Genomic DNA, 15,545 nt, shown 5'->3' with positions numbered 1-15,545 from the left:
CTCAGTAAAAACAGAAGTTGATCTTTGTCAGGGAAGATACTAGCCTAGAACATGACTACCCACTATGAACTTTCTATTTTTATTTTTTTAATATTTTTAAGTTGATTTCAGAGAGGAAGGAGAGGGAGAGAAACATAAATGATGAGAATCACTGGCTGCTTCCCTTTCTAATTGTTTTTATAAACTGCTTTTTAATTAAAGGTCTTAATTTCAGACCATCCTTTAGGTAACTTTAGGTCTCAAGTTTGCAGGGCGACCAGGCAGGCCTTCCCTGAGTTAGTCAGGTTAGCATGTGGTCCCTCTTCATCCAGTCTGCAGACTGGCATACCTGAAATGGGGAGCCACAGTTCTGAATTCTGATTCTCTACTAATACTTGCCTTTTCTCCTTAAAAATAGTGTGAATTCCACATAATTCCTGGCTAAGAGAATTTTTGTTTTAAGAGATCTTTGCAGAGCACAGGGAGAGGAAGACAACGCTATTAAATATGTGAAAGCTCTGAACTAAAATTTCTATTTGGGAACGAGGTAAGAGGACTGACATTTAAAGTGCAAAAAAGGGGACACTGGGCAGATCAGTGCACTGGGGAGGGCGGCGGGTGTTTTAAGGAGCGTGGTGTGAGCTGGGGTGCCAGGCGCAACCCAGTACAAGATACAAACCCGTAAAGAAAAGGTGGTAACTCAGTCTTCGCGTTTCTGCCTACTCAGTTGGAGAACCAGGTAACAACACACCGACTCATCGCTTTCCTAACTAGCGGGACTGGGAGCCGCAAGAACCCCATTCAAGCCATTCCGACAGAGCCCGCCTAGATCTGCCGGTTTCCACCCAGTCTGATTGCTGCCATCTACTCTGGCCCCGCGTCTCAAATTCGTCCAAACTAAAATCTGGACGATCGGCGACACAGCGGGTTATCTTCAGCTTTGAGCTCTTTTCTCTTACATCTTTAATAAAAGTCCTTCCAATCCCTTAGTTTCCAGGACACACAGGCAGCGGGATCCTAAGAAGCGCCAACGTGGCGATAAGTAGAAAACGAGGGGTCCAAAGTCCACCAATAAACTGGGCAACGCGGCCTACGCCCCGCCCACCACCCCTGCCAGCCAATAACCTTCACAAATCCTCTGCCACTCTCGCCCATTCTTGGGGCCCCTGCCGAGCTCTCCTCAGCTCTGATCGCCCGCTCGCCATAAAACCCTCGGTAATCGCGCTGCTCCTCGCCTTCGCCGGACATCGGCTACTAGCAGAGACCCAAGACCCCCGAAGACAGGCTCACAAACAGCAGCGGGCGACAGCAAGGAGAAAGGGCTGCCCGGGGCGCCCACCGACACCTTCTGGCCCCTGTTTCCCTTGACCCGGAAGTGGTTCTCCCTCCTCTCTCTCCCGCCCCCCGTCGCCGCCTCCTCTACAGTTACAATGGGAGGAGGAGGGCGGCCGGGTCTGGCCCGGCATGCCCTGGGCTTCCGGTGACCTCTGGCCCTTTCCTGTCGTATGCTGTGGCTTCCTAGCGTGCTCTCTCGGTCCCAGCCTGCCTTCCCTGCCTTCCCTCCCTCCGGTTTTCCTGCGCACGCCGACTGGTGACTGTGGCGCCCGCAACCAGCAGGGAGGCGGTGGCGGAGGACACTCGTCATGGCTGCCTCTAAGCCCGTAGAGGCAGCGGTCGTCGCTGCGGCAGCGCCCGGCTCCGGGAGCGGGGTGGGCGGCGGCGGGGCGGCGGCGGGCCCGGGCACGGGGGGCCTGCCGCGATGGCAGCTGGCGCTGGCGGTCGGGGCGCCCCTGCTGCTGGGCGCGGGGGCCATGTACCTGTGGAGCCGGCAGCGACGGCGCCGAGAGGCTGGAGGTCGAGGCGACGCCGGCGGCTTGAAGCGCAACAGCGAACGGAAGACCCCGGAGGGGAGGGCCAGCCCGGCCCCGGGCAGCGGACACCCCGAAGACCTCGGCGCTCACCTGGAAATGGTGAGCAGCGGCCCTGGGCCGCGGAGGTGGAGCCCGGCGGGCGCAGCGCTCCTGGACCGGCTGTGCCGGGCAGGGGCCTTCCCTGCGGACGGCAGCACGTGGGCTCGGGGAGAGCCATTTCTGGCTGCCTTCGGGGAGCGGAGTAGCTCGAGGGCACGGGCTGGCGACGTTCTTTGACAGTTTTCTTTTGGTTTCAGAACAGTGTTTTGCTCGGTGACACAGCACTTAACCGCTAGCGTTGCAAATGTGACATTATTGAATTAAGTAGCGAAGGAAACCAAATTCCATTAACGATGGGTACATTGTAACACGAATTGCTTCGGTGATTCCCAAGGCCTGGCACTTAATCGGTAATGACCTTTTAAGAACGAGCCACTCCCCCCTTTTTTTGAAGTGTTTTAGGATGGGGCTGGGTAAATACGGTGAGTGTAGGTTGACAGTAAATGGTGTTCATTGGCTTTTTTTTTTTTTTTTTTCCCATCTGTGAGAGTGAGTGCTTAAACCTTTTGGATAGATGCATCTTAAATTCCTTTTTTTTTAATTTCACCTTGACATTCACATGACCAAGCCTGACATGCCTGAAACAGATTCTCCGACGTTAGGCGGAGCATTGGCGTATCCCCTGAGATGCTTTGTATGGTTCTGTTGAACTATTAAATCCTTTTGGTATCCGACAGCTGTGCGGGTAGTTGGCCAGGCTGCATTTAACACTAGGATGGGGTGGGGTGGAGTCTTATCCCTGACTGGGATTATACGATGGTAGCTCCAGAATAAATCAGAGGTCAGAGAAACCTTTGGTCAAATAACTCCAGTTTATATACATTTACAAATCATTTCCATATACTGTTCATGTTCAAGACCTGTTTCGCTAAGCCATTTTAGCTTTGCAGGAAGTTTGGTGTGGTAATGAACTACCTTAGTTTAGTGCTTACTATACTTCTGTCATGCCAGGCCAGGAGAGAGCCAGAGGTTTTTCCCAATAGGAGAGGAAAACAGAAAAGATGCACAACATTATGGTGGAAGGACACATGAACTGTGAGCACTAGGAGATGTGCACTTTATATTGGGCTCTCCATCATAGTTACCTTGGGAAGGTCTTTTTTTCTTTTTTTTTAATCCTCACTCAAGGATATTTTTCATTGATTTTTAGAGAGTAGAAGAGAGAGCAAAACATCCATGTGTGAGAGAAACACATCAATTGGTTGCCTCCTGCACGAGCCCTAAGGAGGGCCCAGGCCGGGAGGAGTCTGCAACCGAGGTAGGTGCCCTTGACAGAATCGAACCCAGGACCCTTCCGTCCACAGGCTGAAGTTCTATCCACTGAGCCCAAGCTGGCTAGGGTGGGAAGATCATTTTCTTTCTCTGGTCTTCGTGTCATCCTGCATAATAAGAGGATTAAAGGTTAGATCTCTTACATTTTTTCCAGCCCTAAGTGGTGATTCTGAGTGCTGCTAATAAGAGGTAATCCGGGGATTCTTTGAATTAGTCATCACTTGTCTCATGTCTCATTTTCATGTATCTGAAATTATCTGGCCTTTCCTAGTTCATCTTTAAATTTTTAATCACAGAAGAATAGTGGATGAATGACAAATACATAAAAGTTCTCAGTTATATAATAGTCACCAAAAATATAGTTTCTGTACATGAAACTAGACTTTGACATTTCATTGCATTTTCTTTTTTTTCCCGTTGCATTTTCAAATAGTACCCCACCTCAGTCATTTGGTATTTGATAGACTCTAGTAAGCTCTTTCATTTTCAGCATTGTCTAGGTCAACACTGTGATGATTTTTAAATTTCATGATGCTTTGTAGTTTTATCAGAAAATTTTTTTTATTCACCTGACGGCCATTAAAAAATGAGACCTTTAGATTAACTTCTTTGTGTAACTTGAACTGCTTTGAAATAATTTAATATTTTTTATCCAAAATAAAACTGTCACATACTGTTGTACACCTTGTGGCATTTGTGGGCTTGTACTTATATTCTTGCTTTGAATTACTAGACGATACTTTAGTAAAGCAACTATAAGAATGTCTATTTAAATTTTGTTCATCTTCACCCCAGGATATGTTTATTGATATCTTTTAGAGGTGGGGAGGGGGGAGGGGGAGAAACATCAATGTAAGAGAGATGTCTATTTCATTTTTAATACAAATTTGTATTTTAACTATTTATGACAAATACTAGTCTTATAATCTAGAGTTATTATTAGACTACCTAAATATAACTGGCCCTAATTGTAATTTTATTTTTTGTGGTGGGAGAAATTGCTCTGTGTTTGAATAGCATTTTTAAATTGGCAACCCCAGTAGGTTTTGTAGTTAAGCATTCGTTTCAACTAATTGAAAAACTGGCAGAATCCTGATGCCTTATAGCTGTTCTTTCTCTACCTGATCAAGAGTAAAAATTTTTTAGAGAATGAAGGAATGGGCAAATATTATCAGTTCAGGGGTCACTATCAGTGAATGATAATGGAAAACCAGTGTTTTTTGTCTTTGGACTTAGTTTGCCTTTATGTAAAATGAACCAATAAAATTACTGAGCTTTTCTCTATTGGGTTTCAGATTTCATGTGCAGTGTAGACTAATTCCCGTTATTTTTTGGGGGGACGGTAATAGCAAATACTTATAATGGAAGAGCAGACATTTATATTTTGTTTAATTAATGGAGACTTTAGGATTTCACTAAAGAAAGGCACCTAACCACAGTTGACAGCATCTGAGATTGAGGTGCAGTCTGGCCTCATCCACAAAGGATATGTTCCCAGACCCCCAGTGGATGCCTGAAGATAGTACTCGATCCTATATTTACAGTTGTTCAATTTAATGTTGGATTTACATCAACATATACTCATAAGTTGAAAATAATGTAAGTTAAAAAGTGAATTTAGTGCTATGCTGTAGAATATCAGTGTACTCTTGTGATGTGTGGCTGACTGGGAGCTGGCTCACGCTACTGCCCAGTATCAAGAGAGTATCTTGCCATATGTCGCTAGCCCAGGAAAAGATCAAAATTTAACTTTGAAGTACAGTTTCTACTGAATGCATATTTTCATGCCTTTGTAAAGTTGAAAAATCCTAAGTCAAACCATTGTTAAGTCGGGAATCATCCATACTATGTTTTGTCTTTTAGATACCTATACTAAAGCTTCATGTATAAATTAGGCAGACTAAGAGATAATAGTAACTAATAATAAAATAGAACAATTACAACGTACTATAATGAAACTTAGTAAATGTATCTCTCTCAAATATCTCATTGTACTAATCTCACCCTTCTTGTTACCATGTGAAATGATAAAATGCCTGCATAGTGAAATGAAATGAGGTAAATGACCAAGTCTTTATGACGTAACATTAGGCTACTATTGACCTGACCATACATCGGAAGGATTATTTGCTTTGGGTGATCCTGACTCATCGAGTCATGATTGGATGTCAGGAACTACGATGTTAATGCCTGGGAAAATTTTCCCATGCAGTTACTGAAAATGAAAACTTAGAAAGGGAAACCATTGATAAGGAGGGACTGCTGTACTGAAAGTATTAACTCATATTATATAATGGGCCATTATAAAACCTACCATGATGTGCCACTGATTCAGTAATTAAAAAAAAAAAACTTGAACAATTACAGATTCTCAAAGTCAGAAAGTTGTTTGAAGATCATCTTGTCCATAGGTCTTCTCAGTCTCTGGACCTGAATTATCACAAGAGACCACCACACCCACATATACACCAAGCCTGTTATCCTGACTGTACAAATGTTTTGGACATTTCTTTTTTCAAACCTGTGATTTAAAAAAAAAATGCATGTATTTAAAAGCATTTTGAGCCCTAACCGGTTTGGCTCAGTGGATAGAGCGTCAGCCTGAAGGGTCCCAGGTTCAATTCCGCTCAAGGGCATATGCCTTGGTTGCGGGCACATCCCCAGTAGGGTGTGTGCAGGAGGCAGCTGATCAGTGTTTCTCCCTCATCGATGTTTCTAAGTCTCTATCCCTCCCCCTTCCTCTCTGTAAAAAATCAATAAGATGTATTTTTTTTAAAATAAAAGCATTTTGACTTTATAGTAGCTTTGTATGCAGTTGACTTTTAATCTGATGATTAAAAAATACAGTTATTATAGTATTCAAGTTTTTTTAATGTTACACAGGAGTGGGTTATCCCACATGAAATGGTTAAGAACCACTAATCTAAGTTAACCCTCTAGAACGGGAAGGGAGAAATATATCTAAACATTAGATAATGTTTGATAATGGTATCAGAGACTGAATAACCTGCACTTACCAGTCATCTTCTAAATAATTATCTTTCTCAAAATTATCTGTTTCTAGATATATTTTACTATGCTTTTATTGATATTTAGAGAGAGGGATAGAGAGAAACATCATCGATAGGCTGCCTCCTGCATAACCCCTACTGGGGATTGAGCTCGCAACCCAGGCATCTGCCCTGACCGGGAATCAAACCGGTGATCTCTTTAAAAGAGACATACCAGTGTCTCTTTAAAAAATAAGGATCACCAATGACATACCTATATGATTCAATTCAGTGCACACCACATCACTGATTACATGACACTGAACTTTTTCCTTCAAAAGCACTTATCACAATACTAGGGTTGCTTGTTCATATCTTTCCTACTATACTCTTGAATCTGTGAAGTCTGGGGTGGCTCAATCTTTCTCACCATTGTGTTCTCAACCTAATGCAATGCCCACCACATAGAGAGATTGAGCGAATGAATCAATAAACCCTCATTCTTTGACATTTGTAAATATATATATTCACAAGTTAAGTATTTTTTCAAAATTTCCAGCTTTTAATTTTTGTTCTACCAATTGATCCTGGAAATTGGTATGACAGTCTTAAACCTCATTTAAGCATTCTTTTTATAAGTCGCTTGATTTTAAATGCACTACAACATAATGCTAAAGCATCTGCATTCTTACAAGTAGGTTCTTTTTAGGTAAATAGTGCCACTGTACTATGATTTAGTAGGTGGGGTTGGTTGTAGGTTTTTTTAAATTTCAGGATACATATGAGAAATGACTTTATCTTAGGTATTTTTTTTTAAAATATATTTTATTGATTTTTTTTATAAAGAGGAAGAGAGGGATAGAGAGTTAGAAACATTGATGAGAGAGAAACATCGATCAGCTGCTTCCTGCACACCTCCTACTGGGGATGTGCCCGCAACCAAGGTACATGCCCTTGACTGGAATTGAACCTGGGACCTTTCAGTCCGTAGGCCGATGCTCTATCCACTGAGCCAAACCAGTCAGGGCTGGTATTTTCTTATTATCCTAGGTCTGATTCACATAAAAATAACAGTTGTCAATAAAGTATTAGAAGATTGTTTCTCATTCGGTGTTTGAGAATTGAATGCTCTTTTGTAAAGCTGTGATTTAAATTTAATAAATATACTTTTAGCCCTGGCCAATGCTGGTCAGTGGTTAAGAGTGCCCACCCTAGCTCTGAAGGGTCTCAGGTTCAATTCCTGGTCAAGGGCATGTATTTGGGTTCCAAGTGCAATCCCCAGCCCCAGTCGGGGCACGTGCAGGAGGCAACCAATCATTGTGTCTTTCACATTGATCTTTCTCCCCTCTCCTGTGTCCCCTGTTCCCTCTCCCTCCTTCCGTCCCCCCTTCCACTCTCTGAAAATCAATGGATAAAATATTCTCGGGTGAAGATTAACAACAACAACAAAAATGCACTTTTAGAATTTGATAAAAGGGAATAAAATAAATTAAGAAGCATTATCAAACAACCTCATACATTTTAACTGGTTACTCATTTTTCTCATGTGGATTAATGTACCTAATTCTAGGTCATCTTTCACAGTGACTATATGTGATTATCAGATAATTTACAAATACTTGCTAAGAGTTTACAGTGACTCCTTACTGCCAAATGTATATCAGTGAAAGCTTTCTGTAATGGTGTCATATTATTAGTGCAGGGCTTGTTTTAGAGGTCCCTTTCTGGTCTTCTGAAGTTCTGTGTATGTGCTGAAGAAACCTTTGAGGGCTGTTTTTCCGTCTTGGAGTATTTTCTTGACTGTTCTTTGTTAGACATTTTTGTTACAGAGCAGATTCTTGTTAAGTAACTTTTCACTGACTGTCAAACTGACTGTTTTCTTACTTTGTATTTCACTAAATTATACTTTAATATCTGTGGTTCTGATCTTTAAATGTTACTTGTTTTTTTCCAGAGTAGATTTGCCTCTGCAAGAGATGGGGGCAGGTCCTAAGTTTGCTTCTTGTTTGACCAGTTTCAGCACAGTGTTTGTTGAGAAGAGAGGAGATATACATATTAACTGTTTCTCATTGTTACTTTTTAGATTTATTACCTGAGTTATTTGTTTTTAAGTCTTGTGCTTTACCCAGATAGTTTTGAGTGTACTGTTATTTGTGTGTGTATGCAGTTGCTACTTACTCTTTGGACTAAAAATTTTCTGGTTATTAGTTATACTAATATACTAATCACCTAATGTACATTTTCTGTACATGTGAACTGGGGTTTCTGTGTTTTGATCAGTAATAGTTCTTTTGAGAGGCTGCCAGTTTATACTCTTATTTCCTGCACTGGCCTCTTGTGTTTTTTCAGGATAAAGACTATCCTGTTGGCGGTTGTACAGTTGAGTCATATCGAATGTGCTTTTAACTAAAATGAATTCAGTTATATTTTCTTGGCAAAAAGAAAGAAAAAGATCTAATTGTGCTGATGATTCTCTTTTCAGTTAATGATCTTTTCGCCTTGGAGTCAACAGTGGTGAGCAACATATGATACCTAAATCTGTTTTCTTTGTTTCCGTTCAGGAGTGTGAATCTGGGTGTGACTCTAACGATAAAGATTCATATTAATAAACCATGGATAACAATCCATGCACTGTAGAAGTCAAGTTTAGGCAATCTGGAGTCTGATTGCTTGAGTTTGAATCCTGCCTTTGGCATATTTCTCAATCTCTCTGGGTTTCATATATAAAATGAAGATAATAGCACTTACCTTGCATCTCCTGTGCGGTGCTTTCCTAAAGAAATAAAAAAATACACACCACCAAACCTCATCACCAGAGACTACCACAGACTATTGTATGGTGATTACCAGAGGGAAAGCGGTGTTGGGAAAGGTAGAAGAGGGTATAAGGAGGAGATAAAATGGTGATGGAAGGAGACTTGACTTGGGTGGTGACCATGCAATGCAATATACAGATCATGTATTATAGAATTGCACACATGAACCCTAAATAATATTTTAAACCAATGTCATCCCAATAAATTCAATTAAAATTATTAAAAAATTAAGGATTTTCAAAAATAATTTTGACAATTAATGATTTTTGCTTCATGTGTTAACTTCAGGATTCCCCATAAAATTTGCATCCAAATGTTTGTTGAATTTGTTACACAGAAGTACAGGGTCATTGACTCAGTTATTCATTATCAAGAGATGAAACTTATTCAAATCTTGGATGGAAAAAGCTGTCTTCTAGTAGTTTAAGTAATACTTTGATTGTTTGACATCTAGGCAGAAATGGATGCCTTTTCTTTTTCGTAATTTACCTGTATTCTTACCAGTATTCATTAAGTTTAAATTTATGCCCATGTGTTGCTCATAGAAATTGAATACACAGTACCTAATTCTTTCAACTATTTTCTTTTAGAAAGAGATTAGTATTTTTTAAAAAGATTATAAAATTGATTTTGAGAGAGAAAGAGAAACATTGATATGAGAGCTACATCAGTCCTGTAACCCAGGCATGTTCCCTGACCAGGAGTCGAACTGGCAACCCTTCAGTGCACAGGACAAGGCCCAACCAATTTAGCCAGTCAGCCAGCGTGAGATTAGTATTTTTTGAACCCACCAAAGTTACATGTAGGAGGCCAGATTGGCAAGAGTGGAGTAATGTGAGTTTGGAGTTATTGTGTGTAAGCAATGGTAGCGGGAAGTTACTAGGGGGTTTCTAGCAGGGATTAGAAACTGATTTGTTTTAAGAGATTCAGGGGAAAGATGCATTTTCACAGAAATTTAATATCAACTATTATGAATCACCAATTTTAACGTTTAGAACCTTAAAAAAACTACCCAAACCAAAAGTAATTTCCAGTAACAAATTGCTTAATCGTATAAAAAAATCTCTTTAGTAGCTTTAAACTTTTTCCTCCAGTGCATTTACTTAATTTCTGCCTAGTGTTGGTCTCACAGTTTAAGGTCTAGTTCCTGACATACTAGTAGTTGCTGTTAACTGATAATCTGGCATTGTGCTAATAAGCAGCTTTTTGTCCTAAATTCTATCAGTGGAGCAAAATAATGAGCTTTTCTATACCATCTCTATTGCAATGTTATTCTTTCTTGTTTTTTTGTTTTCCTTTTTAATCCTCACCCTAGGATATTTTTCCATTGATTTCTAAAGAGAGAGTGGAAGGGAGGGGGAGAGATAGAGAGAAACATCAATGTGAGAAAGACAAATCAATTGGTTGCCTACTGCAGGCACCCCAACCAGGATCCCAGCCAGGACTGTTGATTGAGCCTGCAACTAAGGTACATGCCTTTGACTGGAATCAAACCTGGATGCTCTGTTCACTGAGCCAAACTGGCTAGGGCATGTTATTCTTTCTTTGTCATTTATTAACATTTGGGCAGAAAGTAATGGGGTGAGAAGTGGGGTGAGCAGAAGGTGCTAGGGATGTTAACCAAGATCAAGAGCTATGCAAAAGGAGTTTGGATGCTTGCTGAATGGGCAGTGGTGGAGCCATGGAAGACAATTTGCAGTAATTTGATCCTTTTATGCTCAGTGTCATTCATAGCATTGATTTTTTCTTTCCTTCTATAGTACAACTAGAGGCCCAGTGCACGAAATTCGTACACTGGGGGGGGGGGGTCCCCTCAGCCCAGCCTGCACCCTCTCACAGTCCGGGAGCCCTCAGGGGATGTCTGACTGCTGCGGAGGCGGGAGAGACTTCTGCCACCGCTGCTGAGCGGCGATCCCTCTGTGGGAGCACACTGACTACCAGGGGGCAGCCCTGCATTGAACATCTGCCCCCTGGTGGTCAGTGCACGTCATAGCAACTGGTCGTTCCACCGTTTGGCCGATTTACATATTAGCCTTTTATTATATAGGATAGGGAAAGGAAATTAGCAGGTTCTGATTTTGGCCTTAGGAGTTAAAGAATTTGTAATAATTTTAAAAAGGAAGCTCATAAAATTTGACTAAATGGAGGGAAATAGCTAATTGAAAGATTCAGTTGCGCCCTAACCGGTTTGGCTCAGTGGATAGAATGTTGGCCTGTGGACTCAAGGGTCCCAGGTTTGATTCCGGTCAAGGGCATGTACCTTGGTTGCAGGCACATTCCCTAACAGGCACATACCCATTAGGGAATGTGCAGGAGGCAGCTGATTGATGTTTCTCTCTCATCGATGTTTCTAACTCTCTATCCTCTCCCTTCCTCTCTGTAAAAAAATCAATAAAATATTTATTTATTTTTTTTTAAAAGAAAGATTCAGTTGCCTGATTTTAGGTTGATTTGAATTTTGCTTAATAACTATCCATATTTTTATGCAAAGCCTTGTATGCCTATCTTATCTGTAGTCTATTAATTTTCAGCCCTTGCTATGACTGCCTCTCCTTGTGTTCAATGTGTTATCATTTAGGTTTTTTTTCTAGTGTGATATCATTTAGACTTTAACTTCTAGTAGACTGGAAAGAGTGTATTACTTGTTTATGCTAATGAAACAAGGTCATTACTCTGCCCAGAGAATGTTCTATTTATTCTGTAAATCTTTAGTAAAAATGCTGAATAAATCTTCAGTGTGTTTGTAGTCAAGCATACTTCTATGCATTCAATATACAATTTTTTTCTTTTTTGCTCAATTCCTTCACCACCACCACCATCACCACCACCATCCAGACTCCCATTCCCCCAGCTGTCAGCCTGCTTTCTATCTATGAGTCTGTTAGTTCATTTTGCTTGTTAGTTCATTTTGTTCATTAGATTCCACATATGAGTGAAATCATATACATGTCTTTCTCTGACTGGCTTGTTTCACTTTGCATAATGTTCTCCAGGTCCATCCATGCTGTCACAAAGAGTAGGATATCCTTTTTTTAAAGCCGAGTACAGTATTCCATGCCACATTATCCTATGTAATAATCCTATATAATAAAAGGGTAATATGCAAATTGACCCTTACAGTGGAACAACCAGAATGCCTGCTCGACCAGTCACTGTGAGGTGCACTGACCATCTCTTGGTCCCTTTCCCTGACCAGCAGGCTCTGATTGCTATGGCAAATGGGGTATTGGGGGTGGGTGGCATGGGACGCAAGTGGCCCCAGGCCAAGGCCGTCACCCCACACACAGAGGGCAACCCATGGCGGGGTTGGGGCCGGCGGGCGGGAACGGCCGACCTCTCGGTTCCTCCGCTTAGCCGACAGGCTCCTATCACCCGATGGTGAATGGGGAACCAGGGGTGGGTGGTGGTGGTGGGAGGCGGGGCTGGCTGCAGGCAGCTGGGGAAGATGCCCCTGATCGCATGCCAGGCCTAGGGACCGTACCCACACACGAATTTCATGCACCAGGCCTCTAGTTTTCTATATAAACAGACACTAGTGTTGCCGGGGTCCAGCCCCAGCAGGTCCAGGGGTCCCCAAAGGTGTGGACGGAGTCGGCGAAGAAGGAATGACATGGAGACAGCGCTCAGTTGATCAGCAGCCCAGCCAGGATCTCCAGCCAAGTTCTGGTCTCGATCTCCAGAGAGGCTCTGCTTAGGCTCTCCAGAGAGGTTCTGTCCAGGTACTCCAGTCAGGTTCAGTGTCCAGGTTCCAGTCAGGTTCTCCTGCCAATCTCTGTAGTCAGGTTCAGTCCAGGATCCCTTGCCATGTTCTCCCGCTAGGCTCTGTCTCTAGGCTCCGAGGCCAGTCCCTCTCCAGGATCCTCCCGCATGCTCTCTCCAGCAAAGTTCTTCTGTCTCTAGGCTCCGTGTAGATTCTGTCTTCTTGATTCTGTTCTAAGCTCTGAGTGTTTCTGTCTTGTTACAACTGTATTTATACCAGTTGATTCAATCCTATCAATCTCTATTACAAAGGTTAGGGCGTTTCTTATCTCCATTCCAGGGAGAAAAGATTATGTAGTTTAAGCATGATTGTTCGTAGTTAAAGGGATTAATTACCCGCCTGGCGCTTAGTTGAGGGGTTTTATTCCCTCCCTAACTTCAGGGGAAAATCCCTACCTGGGGAAAACAACCCTTCTCAGAGACCTTGGTTAAAACACATAGTGCCAAGAAGGTGAGCAAACATATTAAGAACAGTATGCCATATATGCCAGGTCCCTTGAAACAGCAAGCATGGACAGGCTCCCGGCAAATTCCCCCTTTTTTATTTTTTAAAAGCAGGCATTAAAAAGAAAAACCTCAAATGCTCTCTTGTATCCATTTTAAGAGTAGGATTGGCGCTTTCTGCTATTACCTGAGTCCTGATCTATCACCCCAGGGAGAGCTTGCCAATCCTGCACTTTCCCGGGGTGGAAAGGCTGCAGTGGGGTTAAGGATAAGGCTCCTTGGGCCTACCTTCTCCCATGCCTCTACATTTACCTTTCCGGCACCTTTCCTTCCTCAGAAAAGCATGGACGTATTTCTTGTATAAAATGTTCTGTCTGACTGGGAGTAACCTTAATTCCTCTGCTAACAAGCATATATGTTAAAAGATCAATACGGAGTCTTTTTTCTTTAGACTCAGTATGGCACATCTTCTTAATCTAAAGATCAATACAGAGTCTTCTTTCTTTGGACTCAGTATGGCACATCTTCTCAATCTAAGTTCTGTACTATCCACCTTCTTACCCTACTTATCCTCTATAGGGGGGTCTGTAGCACCCTGGTGGAGTCCTATCCGTCCCGAGTGTGGGGTTCTCAATGGGGGGGGGGGCTTACCTAAGGGAATCCTGTTCCAGGGGTTCCCAAAGGTGTGGACGGAGTCAGCGAAGACTATCCACCCTCTTCCTACGGTGGAGTCCTATCCGTCCCGAGTGTGGGGTTCTCAATGGGGGGGCTTACCTAAGGGAATCCTGTTCCAGGGGTTCCCAAAGGTGTGGACGGAGTCGGCGAAGACTATCCACCCTCTTCTTACGGTGGAGTCCGATCCGTCCCGAGTGCAGGGCGCTTACCTAGGGGTCCCTGTTCGGGCGCCAGATGCCGGGGTCCAACCCCAGCGGGTCCAGGGGTCCCCAAAGGTGTGGACGGAGTCGGCGAAGAAGGAATGACATGGAGACAGCGCTCAGTTGATCAGCAGCCCAGCCAGGATCTCCAGCCAAGTTCTGGTCTCGATCTCCAGAGAGGCTCTGCTTAGGCTCTCCAGAGAGGTTCTGTCCAGGTACTCCAGTCAGGTTCAGTGTCCAGGTTCCAGTCAGGTTCTCCTGCCAATCTCTGTAGTCAGGTTCAGTCCAGGATCCCTTGCCATGTTCTCCCGCTAGGCTCTGTCTCTAGGCTCCGAGGCCAGTCCCTCTCCAGGATCCTCCCGCATGCTCTCTCCAGCAAAGTTCTTCTGTCTCTAGGCTCCGTGTAGATTCTGTCTTCTTGATTCTGTTCTAAGCTCTGAGTGTTTCTGTCTTGTTACAACTGTATTTATACCAGTTGATTCAATCCTATCAATCTCTATTACAAAGGTTAGGGTGTTTCTTATCTCCATTCCAGGGAGAAAAGATTATGTAGTTTAAGCATGATTGTTCGTAGTTAAAGGGATTAATTACCCGCCTGGCGCTTAGTTGAGGGGTTTTATTCCCTCCCTAACTTCAGGGGAAAATCCCTACCTGGGGAAAACAACCCTTCTCAGAGACCTTGGTTAAAACACATAGTGCCAAGAAGGTGAGCAAACATATTAAGAACAGTATGCCATATATGCCAGGTCCCTTGAAACAGCAAGCATGGACAGGCTCCCGGCAAATTCCCCCTTTTTTATTTTTTAAAAGCAGGCATTAAAAAGAAAAACCTCAAATGCTCTCGTATCCATTTTAAGAGTAGGATTGGCGCTTTCTGCTATTACCTGAGTCCTGATCTATCACCCCAGGGAGAGCTTGCCAATCCTGCACTTTCCCGGGGTGGAAAGGCTGCAGTGGGGTTAAGGATAAGGCTCCTTGGGCCTACCTTCTCCCATGCCTCTACATTTACCTTTCCGGCACCTTTCCTTCCTCAGAAAAGCATGGACGTATTTCTTGTATAAAATGTTCTGTCTGACTGGGAGTAACCTTAATTCCTCTGCTAACAAGCATATATGTTAAAAGATCAATACGGAGTCTTTTTTCTTTAGACTCAGTATGGCACATCTTCTTAATCTAAAGATCAATACAGAGTCTTCTTTCTTTGGACTCAGTATGGCACATCTTCTCAATCTAAGTTCTGTACTATCCACCTTCTTACCCTACTTATCCTCTATAGGGGGGTCTGTAGCACCCTGGTGGAGTCCTATCCGTCCCGAGTGTGGGGTTCTCAATGGGGGGGGGGCTTACCTAAGGGAATCCTGTTCCAGGGGTTCCCAAAGGTGTGGACGGAGTCAGCGAAGACTATCCACCCTCTTCCTACGGTGGAGTCCTATCCGTCCC

General features: G+C 43.1%; 2 protein-coding genes across 5 annotated transcripts in view; one reads left to right on the top strand and one right to left on the bottom strand.

Moving 5' to 3' along the window:
* Positions 1–1,273, bottom strand: part of LNP1 (leukemia NUP98 fusion partner 1) — a 44,078-nt gene extending 42,805 nt beyond the window's left edge. Inside the window, exon 1 of one of the 2 annotated variants that reach the window (XM_059687978.1) lies at positions 1,105–1,273. The gene's annotated coding sequence lies outside the window, so the exon portion shown is untranslated. The other variant, XM_059687977.1, reaches the window with a different exon arrangement.
* Positions 1,274–1,465: 192 nt separating this feature from the next.
* Positions 1,466–15,545, top strand: part of TOMM70 (translocase of outer mitochondrial membrane 70) — a 50,601-nt gene continuing 36,521 nt past the window's right edge. For all 3 annotated transcript variants that reach the window (XR_009451874.1, XM_059687973.1, XM_059687974.1), the window contains exon 1: positions 1,466–1,949. Coding sequence is in view for 2 of the 3 variants with exons in the window: in XM_059687973.1 (XP_059543956.1) it covers positions 1,623–1,949 (327 nt within the window). In the remaining variant the exon portion in view is untranslated. The remainder of the gene's footprint in view (positions 1,950–15,545) is intronic.

This window comes from Myotis daubentonii, chromosome 3 (genome assembly GCF_963259705.1).
Source record: "Myotis daubentonii chromosome 3, mMyoDau2.1, whole genome shotgun sequence".
In the NCBI taxonomy this organism is placed as follows: Eukaryota; Metazoa; Chordata; class Mammalia; order Chiroptera; family Vespertilionidae; genus Myotis; species Myotis daubentonii.
Note: the sequence above shows the minus strand (reverse complement) of the source record. Positions and strands in the feature narration are given on the sequence as shown.